The sequence below is a fragment of the Magnolia sinica genome, chromosome 3, assembly GCF_029962835.1.
Source record: "Magnolia sinica isolate HGM2019 chromosome 3, MsV1, whole genome shotgun sequence".
Classification (NCBI taxonomy): domain Eukaryota; kingdom Viridiplantae; phylum Streptophyta; class Magnoliopsida; order Magnoliales; family Magnoliaceae; genus Magnolia; species Magnolia sinica.
In genome coordinates, this window is record NC_080575.1 from 113,761,249 (window position 1) to 113,777,760 (window position 16,512).

At 40.1% G+C, this 16,512-nt stretch overlaps 1 protein-coding gene across 3 annotated transcripts; it reads left to right on the top strand.

The window, feature by feature from the left end:
* The first annotated feature begins 6,731 nt into the window (after window positions 1-6,731).
* On the top strand, window positions 6,732-15,338 carry LOC131240800 (large ribosomal subunit protein eL32z-like). 3 transcript variants are annotated; one of them, XM_058239280.1, is made up of 5 exons: window positions 6,732-6,887; window positions 7,014-7,119; window positions 14,258-14,439; window positions 14,950-15,110; window positions 15,143-15,338. In XM_058239280.1, the coding sequence occupies exons 2-4, from the start codon at window positions 7,030-7,032 to the stop codon at window positions 15,077-15,079; spliced, it is 402 nt and encodes a 133-aa protein (XP_058095263.1). In that variant the 5' UTR covers window positions 6,732-6,887; window positions 7,014-7,029; the 3' UTR covers window positions 15,080-15,110; window positions 15,143-15,338. The 3 variants fall into 3 exon arrangements, with proteins under 3 accessions (XP_058095263.1, XP_058095262.1, XP_058095264.1); XM_058239279.1 differs by having other exon boundaries at window positions 14,950-15,338; XM_058239281.1 differs by lacking the exon at window positions 6,732-6,887 and having other exon boundaries at window positions 6,995-7,119; window positions 14,950-15,338.
* Window positions 15,339-16,512: the final 1,174 nt, after the last annotated feature.

The following is a 16,512-nucleotide window of genomic DNA, read 5'->3' on the forward strand; positions in this document are numbered from 1 at the left end:
ATATAAACTCGAATATTTCTAAAGAAGTTATCAATGAATGTAACAACAAATGATGACCCTCTTTCACAATCAACGGGTAATGGATCCCACACATCTTAATGCACATAGTCAAGCTAACATTTACTAACGTATTTCATGGTTTTAATGCTTAACCTTGATCGTTTCACGTATATGCAATGCTCACATGCATTTAAATCAAAACTTTCGAAACTAGGAATCAAACGACGAACAAGAAATATCTTAACACATTGCTCGCTTATGTGTCCTAGGCATGCATGCCACAAACCTGCTAATGTGAACTCTGCTACAGACGTTGCAGCTCTATCCGATATAGTATTCTCGATTAACCTGTAAAGATTTATACTCCTCTGTGCTTTAATAACTTTGAGTGTTCATTTTGAAACTTTCAGGACACCTTTATAACCAGCAAACTTACACCCAAGTGTCTCTAGAACACCTATATAAATCAAATTCTTCTTCAAATCTGAAACGTGCCTTACATCTGATAGAGTACACTCCACCCATTAAATATCTTGATGTGAACTAAACCAATTCTGGCCATCTTATAGGTATGATCATTGCCTATAAGAACCTAGCTACTATCATACTCGCTATACCCTTAAGTCGAAGTAGTTGAGAATGAAGAGTGGAGGTGAAGGCGCTTCTACAGATGCATTGAGAATTGGAAGTCACAATCTAAATCAAAGTCGAAAGGCAAATACAAGTTTAAGAGTTGGAATTATCAGAGGGTGTGACATATGAAGAATGATTGTCAATATCCCAAAACTTAAAAGGAGGCCGAGAAATTAGATAATTCACCGAATGAAGCCAATTCAGTAGAATCAAGTGAATGATCGAGTGCTGGTGACATGTTGTTAGTGTTGAACACCGGTTGCTTCTATCAGGAGTGGATTTTGGATAAAGGGGCATCGTAATAGTCTTGACGTCCAAGGTATCTCTACTATAGTATAGAAAATCAACTAGATATTTGTAGGACTCCAGGAGAGATGTCCACAAAATTAGGGTTTTGTCTTCTTCATCAATCTTCACCTCCACAGTTGTCAATTTGCAAATTAGTTAGTTGAAGTTGTTAATATGAGAAGAGAGATCCGACTCTTTCACCGTCTTCAGAGTATATAATTCTCTCTTCAAATATAGATGATTGGAGAGCGACTTCATCATATAGATACTCTTCATTTTCATCCATAAGCCTGCGATAATTGTTTCATCAATGACATTATACAGGATTTCATTGACCAATCATGATTGAATTGTTCTAATCGTCATCTAATCAATTTCATCTCAATCATCTTCCTTCGTACTTTCTAGATGATTTGTTTTCTCAATGAGTACATGTTATAACCCTTGCTAAACTAGGATGGCTTTCATCTTCAACCTCCATAGTTTGAAATTATTTTTTCTTGTAAACTTTTGTCTCGAACTTCACATTCGATTCCCTCAATGCTATGTTTCCAAATTATATTTAATAACCTAACCTAAGCCCTAATACCACTTGTTGGGCGCATAAGCAACCTTAGATCAAATCAAGCAACGCAATAAAGAATGAAAAAGAATAATAAAATACAAAGAATACAGATTTTGCATGAAAAACCCTTACGGAAAACCACAGTTCAAAGTGTCTATCATTCCACTATAGTTAAAAGAATACAAGAGATGAAACAACTTATACTATAAACCCTAACTTTCCCCTTCAAACCCTAGAAAATCTTTACTAGCCTCTAGATTGTCTCTGGCATTACTTTAATCACATTAACGGATGGACTTTTATACTACCGTACAGAATTATGAAACAAAACCCTCACGTAAAAACTTACGCACTCGTTCGGTCAACCCAAATGGTCCTTTGGTTGACCGAAAACTTCACAGCATACTTCGATTAGTCTGACCAGTGTTGTCTGGATGTCTTCAATCTATCATAAATGTTAGTGCCTCAATTTTGTTAATAATGTGAGGTAGGGTGTCTTGAGTTTGTTGAGCCTCTGGAGGTTTTAAGTCTCATTCAACAGAGAGAGAGAGAGAGAGAGAGAGAGAGAGAGAGAGAATAGGGATGGGTTTTAGGTCCCATTTCAACGGAGAGAGAAGGTGGGTGGGTTTACCCTTCCTCTTCCCCATTTAAGCAAAGAGAGAGAGATTTTAACTCCCATTTTAATATAGAGAGAAATGAGTTTTAAGTCCCATTTCAAGAGAGAGAAAGAGAGAGAAGAGAGATGCGTTTTAAGTCCGACTGTCAAGAGAGAGTGATTAGGCATGGGGTTTACGTCCCATTTCGGGAGAGAGGAGAAAGAAGAAAATTTATTTAAATTTTGAATTTTAAAATAATTATGGCCTGGCCAAGTTTACGTGCCTTTGGACAGGCAAGTCTAAACTCGACTCAATAAATGGGGATACTCCAGCTCGAGCCCAGCCTTATGCGAGCCAGGCCCGTAAGCTCATTGGGCCAGCCTGGCCCCTTGACAGCCCTACTTTTGGGAATGCAGACCGAATGGCGTGGCTTCGATGGACCCCCCATTGTAGGGCCAATCGAGATGTATATGCCTTACATCCACGCCGTCCATCTATTTTGACAGTTCATTTTAGGGCAGGATCCCAAAAATGAAGTAGATCCAAATCTTAAGCGCACCAAATCACATGAAGCAATGGAGATTGAATACCCAAAACTAAAAACTTCTTAGGGGCCACCAGAATGTTTATTTTCCATCCAACCTATTGATAATTTCACAAAGAGCCGGACGAAGGGACCACCCAAATACAAGCTTCGAACAAATCTTTTGTGGGTTATGAGAAGTTTTTAATGGTCAATCACCACTGTTTACTGTGGTGTTGTCCACCTAAGATTTGAATCTTCTTCATTTTTGGTTTAATATCCTAAAATGATCTGTCAAAACGTATGGACGGCATGGATGTAAGGCACACAAATCACAGTGGGCTCAGGGATCCAGCCACCTCGGTGGATAGAAGGCACGGCCCAGATGGAATGGCAAGGACTGCCTCCATGTGGTTCTTCTTAATTCCATGGATCCACATTCTAGCCCATCAGATGAATGATATAGATTAACCAACGGCCGGAAATTGAAACCAGAACATGGCAGAGCGATCGCTCCATCGTATGGGTGACCAGGTGATGACTGCCAATCTAGTGGGCCCCATCAAGGTCAATCCATATTTATAATTCACACAAATTAGACAATCGAGGAATGCTAAAATGATTTGCGCGAATCACCCATTTGGGTAGACCTGCACTCTTGCATGGACGATTTTACATAACAAATACCCGGATTCATCCCATTCACTACGAAAATAATTAACAATATTAAAAAGTGCAGAAAAATAGGAAAATAAAGAAACATATCCACCACTAACCAGCCGGCCATTGATGGCCACCAATCATATATCGTCAGAATCATCTTTTAAGAGTGACTTTTGGTTTTGATCGATGATGATTTGAACGGTTTTGATGAGTATGCGTATGCCAGAGGACAATGTCTACGTGTGTGTGGATGTATAAGGTTTCATGTTATTTGAGTTTGTGTTTTTTTCATGCATGGAAATTAGGACAATCCAAATCATGGAACTCCTTTTCGATGTATCATAATCCCATGTTTACATTGATAGGATTTTCATAATTTTATAATTTTTTCAGTAGACTTAGACTATTGGTCATTTTATTTCAACCAATTAGTTAGGATTATTCTATTTGAGTGAGTTTTGGATTATGCTGCATCTACTAGTGATGTTGCCATTTGGACAGTCTAGATCGACTCATTTACATGCTTTCTTCCTATGCGATTTCTTATTGCATGGGTATAAATCATCACACTATCTTATACTATCTTTCTTTTAGTTCTACACGATGATATAGAGCAAGGGCTGTCATCAACGTGAGTTTGAGAGGTTGGGCCGAATTTCAACATGTCATCTCATCCCTTTGCATTATGAGATGCCTTCTGTTCTCCCTCTCAATTTAGCCACAAATGTTTTTATAGATAGAGATATATTGGATTTCCATGCCCCTTAAGCTCTGCTAGTATGATTTGCTATTGTTCATACTCCAGTTATTTCATAAATTTCTTTAACATTATTTTCATTATCATTGTCATTTAAGCCTTCCCTTAACTAATCTTGATTGACTGCATAAATTCTTTTCGCTACTCAACTCAATCAAAGGTTATAATCTTAATAAAATCATTATTCATTAGGGTCCCGTTTGGATACTACCAAATAAGTTACTTTTTATACCTACAACAGTATATAAATAACTTATTTGAGATAAGGAAGTTAATAAGTAATATTACTTGAGGCATAAATAACTTATTTTAACTTACAATTCAACAATCCCTATGTCTTTTCTTACCACATTTACCTATATCTTTTCGTACCTTTCCTTGACCTTCTCCAGAGCCTTCAACTTGGACACATTTACTCCATCTAAAGACTATTTCTAAAACATTAAATCTGCTTTTCCTCATTTTATTATACATTAGCACTACTTTTAAATTCCTTCAATTGCATTCTTCTAAGCATCTTTGAACATTCTTTTGATGTTGAAAATAACAAACTTGTTGATTCTATCACAGGAGATAAGGTACTTGGGGATTCTAGCCAAGGTGGAATTGATTAGTGCAAGTCTTCGAAGCTTGGTATAGGAGATTTGCTTTCTATATTCTCGTAAGTTTAAGGCGTGGCTTGTTTCCCACTGGAAGAGTTTTTTTCCTTTTTTTCCTCTTTTTTTTTTTTTAGCCTATTAGTACACCCACTGTCAGTTCACACGTCATTGTTAGCCTCCCTTCCAGGGAATCGATACCAAGCCTACAGTGTTAAAACGTGGTATCTTTGTCTACCACTTGAGCTATGGATCTGGGTGTTCGGTGCATCTCAATCTACCACTTGAGCTATGGATCTTGGTGTTCCCACCGAAAGGGCTTGCTAGCCTAGTTAGACTAGTCTAGGGGGCCGACGGTAGAAAACTATGCTTTTCAAACCAAATGCAATGTCCATCTTTCAAATTTAAAATATAAAAATAAAAAATGAAGAAGATTGGGCACAGCTCGCAGAGAACGTGTAATGCATTTCATCACAGTGAGTCTACCACTGAGGCATGAGCAACGAACTATTGTGGTCCAATACACACCTTGTCATTGTACCCCTGAGATCTTATAGTGTAAAAATGGTAAACTTTTCTGCCACGACGGTTCAACCACTTCTCGGATGAGAGACTCCTTAATATTTGGTTGATTTGGACGGCCAATCGGAAATTCAGTCCGCTAGTTGCAAGTTTGAAATAACCAATCAATCTGATAGTAAGGGGATGCCCTACGGTTAGATTCATGGAAAAAAATACGTTATATAGATATATTGATTGTGCATGTTTACATATTGTGTATCTATTCATTTTCACTGAGAATGCGAGAGGTTTTTTGGAAACGGATTGGCTACTCCGCCTGACACGAACCCCGGGGCTGGTGGTCGGTGCTCTGTGGGCCCCAAGATGATGTATGTATTTCATCCATTCCGTTCATCCATTTGTAAAGATAATTTTAGGGATTTTTTCTTTTTACTGAAAATAAGATGGATATAACTCTTCTCTAGACCACACAACAGAAAAACAATAGTGATTGGATATTCATCATTTAAATCCTCCTGAGGCCCACTGTACTGTTTAGATGACATCCAATCGGTTGATTAGCTCATAAAGACCCAGATGAAGGGAAAAAACAAATATCAACTTGATCCAATACTTTTATGGCCCCAAATTTGTTTTTAATGTTAATTCGACATTGTTTCTTGTAATGTGGTCCCTTGAGGTTGTTATATATCTCATTTTTTATGTAATACCACAAAATGATCCATAAAAATAGATGGACGGCATGGATGAAACACATACATCATCGTGGATCCCACAGAGCACCGAACACCAGCCATTGGCTGGTGGCAGGGGGAGGAGCCAATCCGTTTCCAGTTTTTTTTAGCCCTCGCGCGTGTGGAGCCGTACCGAATTAGAAGGGACGCGGTCGCTGCTGGACGCTGCTCTGTTGGCCCACTATTATGCATGTATATTATCCACGCCTTCCATCCATTTTTACAGCTCATTGTAATGAATGATCCCGAAAATGAGATAGATCCGAATCTCAGGTGGACCACACCACAGGAAAACAGTGGTGATCGAACACCCACCATTAAAAACTTCCTATTTCCCACTTAAATGTTTATTTTCCATCCAACCTGTTGATAAGCTCACACGGATCTGGATGAAAATGAAAACACCAAAAGTTTTGTGGCCCCGAAGAAGTTTTGAATGGTGGGAATTCAATTGACACTTTTTCTTGTGGTGTGGTCCACCTTATATTCGGATCTCCTTCATTTTCAGAATAATTCCCTAAAAGGAGCTGGAAAATGGATGGACGGCGTGGATAAAACACATATATCATGCTGGCCTACATAATACCGACCAGTAGCGCTGGAAGCGTCAGAAGGCAATCCGCGTCCTTTAGACGGACAGCATATGCAAAATGCCAATACCCCTGCAAGATCCGAGATGTCCTTCAGGTGGGCCACACTAATTACATCTTTTTTTTTGTTAATGGAAAATCAGGCGGGAATGGATCAACCTGAACATTACGACAGAAGATACAAACCACGTCTGCCAGCTGATGGATAGCTCGGATTTCGCACACGTACACCATATTGGCGGGCATGCTTGCATGTATAGATGTATGGATGCGCAGGGCTATGTACGCGTGTAGGCTTAGCTAGCCTCGAAACATAAGAACCCCACCCAAACCAGGGCGGATTCTTCCTTCCTAGGGTTAGGTTTTTTTCAGAGGGGGTGGAAAGCGTTGCGAAGTTTGGCAGCCGTAACCCTAGACCCTGTAAGTCTCTCTCTCTCTCTCTCTCTCTCTCTCTCTCTCTCTCTCTCTCTCTTCTGATACATTGATGTAAATGTTACAGTAGTAGGAGTATAGAAATCTTCTGATACATTGATGGAAATGTTACAGTAGTAGGAGTATAGAAATGGCGGTTCCATTGCTGACGAAGAAGATTGTGAAGAAGCGTGTAAAGAAGTTCAAGAGGCCCCAGAGCGACCGCAAGGTCTCTGTGAAGGTACTCTCTCTCTCTCTCCAGATTCAATTCTTATATCATTCAATACTCGATAGAATTCATGAATTATAAAGATTGCAAACAGTGTTAGTTATGTAGATGTTCTTTGACATGTTTTCTCTAACTTGCATTGATGGTCGAAATCGAGAAGGCCAAAAAATGAGATGGGTAAGATGTTCAAATCCAAGAGGTTTCAGGGACGTGGTCTGTCCACGGTGGTAGTGACTGTTAGATCTATGGTGGAGATTGCTGAAACATGGGACCCATCTGTACAGATCATGTGCTCAAGAATGATATACTTAACCTTGGGTCAAGGATCACAAAATTTCTCTTACACTAATTGAAAAATGAGAAAAAAATTTATACTCTGGCAGAGTGATGGATGGACGTGCATGTGCTTCGAAATTATGTAGAGGTCACCAATGTTGTCAAATCGCATATGGACCGTGTGAGACAACGTTGGCTGTGCGCATATGTAATCACATATGTGGTTGCATAGCCCCCTGAATATATATTTTTTTTGAATTTTTTTTATAAAATACTGAAAATTTAGGGAAAGTAGAAAAAGTACAAAAAAAATTTATGAAAAAAGTGTAAAACTAGTACAAGCATTTGGAATTGTTTTTTTAAAACCTATTTCATTAATATTTTCATATTTTGTTACTTTTAACATTTCATCTATTATACTATTAGAGCACAACAAGTTAACTAATAATTATTCAAATGATACATGTACTCGCAATTATGGAAAAAAAGAATATAATTTTTTTTTTGATGACTTGATGTAGAAATACATTGTACAAACTAGTGAAACTTTAGAATTCAACTACAAATTCAAATTTTAAAAATTCAAAATAGGTTATACACATTGATCCCTAATCCATTGTGGGACATTGCTGTCATCGTCATAAGCTCCATCTCTTCTTCAACGTATACTTCCTCTTCTTCTGTTTCTTCATCACCAGTTCCCATTAATTGCTCGGCCACATCCAGTGATTAGTCATCTTCTTCTTGTATCTCCTTTATGGCTTTATCTCATCTTCTTCTTGACTTTGACCACTACTAGGCCTCTCTCGTCGTCTCCGGCCTTTCACTTGCACTTCCTTAAGGTGCCAATCCAAATACGACATCTTCTACTTGAGCCCATGTTAGATCCTTACCTGCAAAGGCCGTGTCCTCTATCTCTACAAGCCACTCATTGTCTGCTTTCAAATTGTAGGTTGATGGGATCATAATTATTAGGCTTTTCTCGCCTAGCTCGAAGTTGTTCCTTCCTGCAACTTTTGGTTGTATTAGAATATGACCGGGGGGTAGTTAGCTTCTTTTGTTTAAGAAGTTTGCTTCTTCTTCTTTTTTGTATGTGAATTTGTATAACGTTTAAATTGAATGTGCATTAGTGATTAATTTAGATAGTTTTAATATTAACTCTAAAATCTAAATGCAACATTTGAAAAGTGAATTCAAAATCTTACCGCCTTAAACGTACTCCAGTTGCGCTCGTAACTGCTTGCAGAACATGTGAAGCCAAGAATATTCATGGACAACTTTGTGCTGGATCCTTCCTATTCGGGTCTATTATCTACATTCCCCACTAGTGAGTTGTTTAACTGACAAATAGAGTAAGTTAGACTTTATAATTCGTAAAAAAATTTATCGTAAGTTAGCATAACTCTCTAAGATGTTTTTTTTTTTTAAAGATGAAAATTTTATTGAAAGAAAACAAAAGCAAAACAACAACAAAACAGCAAAGAAGCAAACCAGGGGCGCCAAGAGGGCGACCCTATTACATCCCAAGAAAATCGAAATTACAACTCGAAAGCTTAGGCACACAAAAAACCCATTCGATCACAAGTGATCTAGCCCTTTGGGAGGTTCCCTATACTGATTTTCTGTCATTCCTGAAACATCTTGCATTTCTTTATTCCCAAATAGCTCACCAAACTGCTAGCGAGGCCATTCTCCACAACAACTTTTTAGCTTTTTGCTAAGCCCACTCTTTGCCACTCAATTAAAAGATCACCCCCCGATTCCAGAAAGGACTAAGAAACTTTGAAATGACTTGGCAAATCTTCCCCAATGGATCCTATGAAGGGACAATGCGCGAAAAGATGATCGATCGTTTCCTTGTCATTCATGCACAGGAGACATGTTCGGGGATCACCATTGCCATTTTCCAAAGATTGTCAATAGTTTAAACTTTCTTCCTACCAACTCCCTACCCATCCAAAGACGGCTATTTTGGGAGGAACATCATAGTGCCATACAAACTTGGTTTTTCCCGCCTCCCCATGCCTACCATAGTCACAAATAATGGAATAGACTGAACTGAGAAGGAACCTGACCTGTTGATCCTCCATACCATCTTTTCCGAATTAGAAATAATTGGGGAGCAAGGTGGATGCACTCCAAAAGTGCAACAAATTCAGCCACTTTGTCACCTTGAAGGTACCTTCTACAAGGGGGATCCCAAACAACCACGTCCCCAATGAAGGAGAAGCATCTGATCACCACCATGGCATGATCTGGGGCCAAACGGGAAGACCCTAGGAAAGTCGGCTTTTAAGGGGCAATTTCCAACCTCAAACATGTTCCCAAAACTGGATATTCTCACCATTCCCCAAAGAAAAGCCAACCCCTTCCAAGAAATGCGACTTCATGGAGTAGACCCCTTTCCAGAAAGTTGATGCTCTATAGATAAATGAATGTCTAGTCCACCAACCTCCAACCGAGCACCCATATTTGCATTTTATAACCTCCTTTCAGAGAGCCCCATTCTCTTCCCTGAATTTCCAGAGTCTTTTCCCAAGCAACACTGCATTCATGATCTTAAGGTCCTTGATTCTTGCACTGCCCTCTTCATATGGCATGCGAACATCATTCCACCCCACCAAGAGGAACTTGTTCTTATCTTCCACCTCTCACCATGAGAATTCATGTCTAAGTTTCTCAAGTCTAGAGAGAATTTAGATCAGATATTTGAAGATGGGCATAAAATAAAGAGGGAGATTTGATAGGGCTGCTTCGATTAGAGTAATATGACCGCCTAGTAAGAGAGACTTTTCCATTTTACCAATTTCCTCTCATAACACTCCACCTTGTTCCAAAGATGATTAGCCAACTTCCCAATGCAAAGGGGAAGCACCCCAACCACACATCCAAAAGTCTCGGCCAACAACTCCACTTCCTCAACCCCCATGCACACTCCAAACATTTTTCTTTTAACGATGTTGTGCTTTAGCCTAGATGACTTCGAAGCATCGGATGATAGTTCTCAGCTTGTCTACCATGAAATGGGAAGCGTCACAAAATAGAAGAGTGCCGTCCGCAAATTGGAGGTGGGAGATGACAGAAGGCATCCCCTACACCTCAATCCACTAATGAAGCCCTCCTTCCGCCCTTTTGTAATGCATCATCTCCAAAGCCTTAACAACAATGCGAAAGAGAAAGAGAGATAATGGGCCCCTTTGATGAAGGCCCCCTAGAAAATTTGAAGAAGCCTTTAGGGGAGCCATTGAGCAAAACTGAGACATGTCAAACCCACACTTGCGGATCCAACCTCTCCACTGTTTCCCTACATTGTATCAAAATAGAAGGCATCACTTCTTCATAAAAAGGTGCCCAACAGTTACATCGGAGGCTGCGTTGTCCATGATAACTGAGTTACATCAGAGGCTGCAATTCTTCCAAGCATCGGCTTCAGCCTGGGAAATGGGGCCAAAATTCAATTTTGGGAAGACATTTGGGTGGGTGGAGCTCCCTTGAAAGTTGATTTTCCGAATATTCATCGCCTCGCCTCCAACCCCAAGTGCTTTGTAGTTGACTGCTACTCAATTCTGGACAACAAGATCAACTGGATCATCGATTGCAGGAGGAACCTTCAGGACTGGGAGATTGATGAGCTTGTGGGTCTTCTTCAGCTCATTAATTCGAGCACGCCAAACACTTTTGAGCCCGGACAAATTAATTTGGAAGGCGGATAAATCATCCAGCACTTTCTCTATCAAATCTTTTTATCAGCAACTAGACCAAGGCTCGATCTTCTTTGAGGTCCACCCTTCTTTCAAGTTCTGGAAGTACTCTGTTCCTCCCAAGCACACTGCTTTCGCCTAGCTAGTGGGGTCCAAAAGAATTCTCATGATAGACAATTTGAGAAAAATGGGAATGTCTATTGTCAACATCTGTCTTGTTGTATGAAGAACAAAGAAAACATCAACTACCTCTTACTCTCCTGCCTGTTCATTTCTGAAATTTGGACAGATTTTCTCATTTGCTTCAATTTGAAGTGGTGTTTCCCTTGTTCGGTCTCCCTCCTTATCAAAGCCTGGCACGGGGTCAGTTTGGGTAAGAAGAAGACGAGGATCTTGTGCATGGCGATCATAGCTATTTGGTGGTCGGTCTAGGAAGAAAGAAACAACAAGTGTTTTAGGGATGTCTCTAATCCTGCCGCGGCTATAGCCAGTAAAGCCAAGCGTCTCCTTATTGAATGGATGGTCTATGTTTTAGGTTTTAATCAAATAGATTTTCTTTTTCTTGGGGTGTAATGGCTAGTTTTGCCTGCTCGGCAACCCTCATTCGCCCCTTTTTGTTTCCTCTCGTTCTTCTCCCCTCCCTTCTTTTAATATATTCAGTGATCTTTCAAAAAAAAAAACATATTCTTTTCTAATTTTCTTAACTATGCTATCTACTAATCTAAACAAGTATTCAGCAGTGTGAGAATGAGTTGATGTATCCAAAGACTTTGAAATATAGTCCCAACGGAATAATTCATGAGAAAGTTAATTAATGTCCAACCGAATATATCGGTTCATTCATCGGCCATTAGAGTACATAAGTTTTCCACTTTGTATTTGGCGATAAAGTTTCTAGTAAACTTCACCTCTGTTTTTGGGGCGAACTTCCCTTCATGATATGAAGGGGACCTTAGTTCAGGTCCAAATTGGCATATTGCTTAGGCATAACTTTAAAGCATTTCAATTTAACATGTTGAAAGGGCTTGGTATAACCATTTAGTAATGTATTGGATTTTAGTTTTTCTATCATTCCTTTTTTTTTTTGGAAAGGTTACTGAAATTTATTAACAGCTCGCAAGAAGAGAAAACTACCAATGAAGAGAACCCAACAACTTAGAAAATAGATGAGCTGGAGACAAGCTGGAGACAAGCTGGAGCTTCTTTTACATACAATGCCCAATCCGACACCATACCCTTAACCCTAGCAATGACCTCTACATGTCCCTCTTGCTCATTATGAAAACAATGCCCATTTCTGGAGCCCCAGATGGTGAAAAGGATGAGATGTGGAAGGACCTTGGGCTGGGTCAGTAAACATACTGCATAAGGATTTGGCAGAGAACTTCCCGGATTGATGTATTCCCCAAAAGATCCGATCATCTGATTGGATATTAGGTTTGATGTTCTTTAAGAAGTCCCACAGGCCAAGAAACTCAACTATCTCCTCATCCGTCATGCTCCTTTGGCAAGGGGGAGACCACAGAGTGAGAAGATGACCTCACAAAGCAGCATTCTGGGTGCCATATTTAGAAGTGATTAGCTCTCCGTCCATACGCAGTTTTGTGGTCCAGAATCGAATCTGCGATCACATGATTGCTTATGCAATTGCATATCACAACACTCAGATCACATACCCGGCATATCAGTCAAATTAAACTATCCAAATTGTGGATTGTGGATTATGGATTAGATTTATCATGAACCAAAAGTTACAGATGGTTGTTGGATTTGGTGGACAATATTTGGCAGTTAAAAGTTTTTTTTTTTTAAATCCAATGGTCCCATTCCATCAAACGAGTATCCATGAATCGGAGGATAGGATTGCTCAACCAATTTGATTATGGGACTGTGACTTAGTGACAGTGGGTTCCACAATTTATTTAGTTTAATTTGAGTTAACGTATCTCAGAAACAAAAACAGAAGAAGATGCAAGTACCTTCATTTACAAAGTTTGCATTTGGATGAACAAATGAATTCATTTACAAATTCAGTTAATTCAAGAGGAAATGACAAAAGTTAATTGCATTCACTTGAAATCAAGAGGAAAAAAAAAGAAGCTGGTATGATGATGTTGCAAGTACCGTAGTTTACTAAGTCTGCATTTGGATGAACAAATGAATTTGGTATTCACTTGAAATCATAACAAGGAAGTACCTTTAAAACTCCAGTTACATTCCTTTGAGGTCCAACTCGAAAGTAACATAATTGCAATTTGCAGCCCAGTTCCTCGATATTTACAATTTGGTTATTTGCACTCTAGCAGACAGGTAATTGCAATTCAATTACAATGCATCCAAACATACTCTATGTTTTAATTCACATCTACTCCATCTATTACGCAGTTTGGCATGCGTGGAACTCCTCTGTTATCAGGATTGACTTGTCATGGTTAAATTTGTAGAGAGACTTGGTGCAGTCTCTTGTGAAGTAAACATGTCTTGAGCATGGTTTTAGATTGTGGTTATGGAGTTCAATTTGCATGGAGTTTGGAGACAAACTGGTGCAACTTGCTCCAACTCATTCTATTTCATTCCCCACTGAAACTGATGTGACGCAGGCAAAACCAAGTTGTGTCGGACAATATTGTGAACCACAGTGCGAGAGATGCACATTGCATGTGGGATTCTTGGCCCATTGGATTCTTGGCCCATTGGGGCATTTTCCTTTTTGCCTGTTCAATGAAATTTTATTATTATCTGTTGAAGGTAAAAATACATAAATGATCATTTTATATTCTCAACCTTATCTGTCTTATTTAGTTGAAAGAGGTTATGGAAATCTGATATGTACAACTGTTGTGCCTTAAATACCAATCAACAGTCAAGAACAGAAAAAAAAAGGTTTGTTCCAAGGGTTCCTGCCCATGGATTGTGGAATATTAGAAGCCTCCATTGGCATTGGATTCCTCAGTTTCTACTTGCTACTAGACAACTTCTCACATGCGCCGCCCCCCCCCCCTCTTCTGATTTCCATTTGCTGACCTCCTATGCAGTTGTACACTCAAATAAATACAGATTTAAATGTCTCAATGTTTTAAATACTAGTGGTAATATGTGAGACAACACCTTTTAGCAAATTCCCCCCCTTTTCAGATTGATCTAATGCTACCTACTGATTGTATATATGACAGCCAAACTGGCGTAGACCCAAGGGTATTGATTCTCGTGTGAGAAGGAAGTTCAAGGGATGTACTTTGATGCCCAATATTGGTTATGGTTCTGATAAGAAGACCCGCCATTACCTGCCTAATGGGTTCAAGAAGTTTGTGGTGCACAACGTTAATGAGCTTGAATTGTTGATGATGCATAACAGGTGCGGTTTCCTTATATGAGAAGGGTTGTAGCCAGTCCCAATGATGCTTTGTCAGTAGTTTACGTATCTGCCTATGATAATTCCAGATGCTTCATCTTCAAGATCCAAATGCACATGTGGCAACATGGCACTCAGCTTCATCTTCAAGATCCAAATGCATATGTGGCAACATGGCACTCTCATCTGGGATCCTGAGGATTCATCAGATGGTCCCTAGCCCATGTGTCCTCCAAATCCTAGAAGCCTTTCTGACCCACTTATGAAGTGATCTACACATTCACTTCGAGCATGGAATGTTGGACAGGCTGGACTTTTGGGCTAATGGACATTGACCGTAGGGACCACCTGATGGACACGTATCGGATTGTGCTCTGCCATGTTGGTGCATGTCTGGCACTTGAAGATGGGCCACCCAGTATTAGCATTCTTATTTTTTTTAATGATTGAAGTACTGGATCACATTCCCAACTAATCATCTACTGCTCTATGTTTACAATCAATGAAATTCAGGACTTACTGTGTGGAGATTGCTCACAATGTGTCCACAAGGAAGAGGAAAGCAATTGTGGAGCGAGCTGCACAGCTGGATGTTGTTGTTACTAACAAGTTGGCGAGGTTGCGCAGCCAGGAGGATGAATGAGCAGCTTTGTCTTAATCTGCAACAAGCTGCTTCTAGTCTGCAAATTTTGGTGTTGGATTGCTGTCTCTTAAATCTCTAGTTTAGTTCCCTGAGATTATCTGCATGAATTCACTGTGCACAGTTCTTTTAGTGTTATGGTATTTTTAATGCTGGATGCCTGTGGTTTGCCTGCTCTGCCTCCAATACTCGTGATGCAGGGATATGCCCTATGAGATGTGCAAGATGGTTTGAAGGGGTAATGTTCTAAGCTATTTTTGCACACCATGCTTGTTGATGAGGAATTTGTTGATGCCTCTTGTCCAATTCACATAGGGTGCATAGATTTGCATTTACAGGCTCACAGACAGACCCTTGGAGCTCTCCTGTTATCGGGGTTATACAATTTATTTTATTTGATTTATTTTTTTGGTGAAAATCCTTCTGATGCATACTTCACCCGATTCATGGACCACCAGACATGCTCGGAGCTTTTGCTGAAAGGGGTGCACACCAGTGCTTGTACCGGCAGATTTGGGGCCCTTGTTATGGATGGTCTTCTGACATTACATGGGCCCTTCATGTAACTTGGGACCACCGTGGAGCGCACCTGTTGCTGGGATGGGGTGGACTTTGATAAAATGAACTTATGATGGTGTCAGTGCGTAAGTTCCACCATTCGCTTTGAGCAAACCATTGTTCAGAGTGTCCTGGAATGGAACACTTAAAACAGAAAACGGGCTTCAAATGTTTCCACTCTCAGACTGCAGGTCTCACCAATGGGGTCTGCCCCAAAGATCCATTGGTAAAAAATTTCAATATGGCCGTTTCATTTAGGGCTGGGTATGGGATGACTCGACTCGTTCAGACCCGACTTGATCCGAACTGAGTAGACTTTGTTCAATCTGAACTCAAACCGAGTCAAGTTCAGGTCAACCAGTAACTCAACTCAACTCGGTACTGACTCGGCTTAATCAGAAACTGGACTCATGTGTGTGTGTAAAGCTCAGATCTGAGATGCCGTTGCTGATGGAGAAGGCTGCAATTCTGTAAAATGCACTTAGGTTTTGAGTTGATTTCAGCCCGTGGATACCCTGCATCCAACCCGGACCTGACTTGGTGCTTGTGACTGGGTTGGACTCAGTCTGGATTAGACCGGGCCACACCCAGACTCAGATTGGATCAGGCATGCTGGACTCTTCTCGACTAGATGCCCAGCTCTAGTTTCGTTTGTGCAGAGTTCATGTTCAGATCTAGTTACATTTGTGCCGAGAATGGATTTGACCTGTACGGGGCAGTCGATCCAGTTGGAGTAGTTGATTCCATTGCTTTTGCAGTCTGTTCTATTCCAGATGTTGACTTGATCGAGATAAGGCGTTTGAGACAGGTTGTAATAGCAGTACCAGTAGCTTTTGAGGGAGGCAGACGTGCAGTTCCTTATCCTATCATATACCGAA

Excerpts from the sequence above, each read along its gene's own strand:
- LOC131240800 (XM_058239279.1), top strand. The coding sequence starts at position 7,030 with ATGGCGGTTCCATTGCTGACGAAGAAGATTGTGAAGAAGCGTGTAAAG. Across the intron at positions 7,120-14,257 it reads ACCGCAAGGTCTCTGTGAAG|CCAAACTGGCGTAGACCCAA; the intron begins GTACTCTCTCTC and ends TATATATGACAG. Across the intron at positions 14,440-14,949 it reads TTGTTGATGATGCATAACAG|GACTTACTGTGTGGAGATTG; the intron begins GTGCGGTTTCCT and ends AATGAAATTCAG.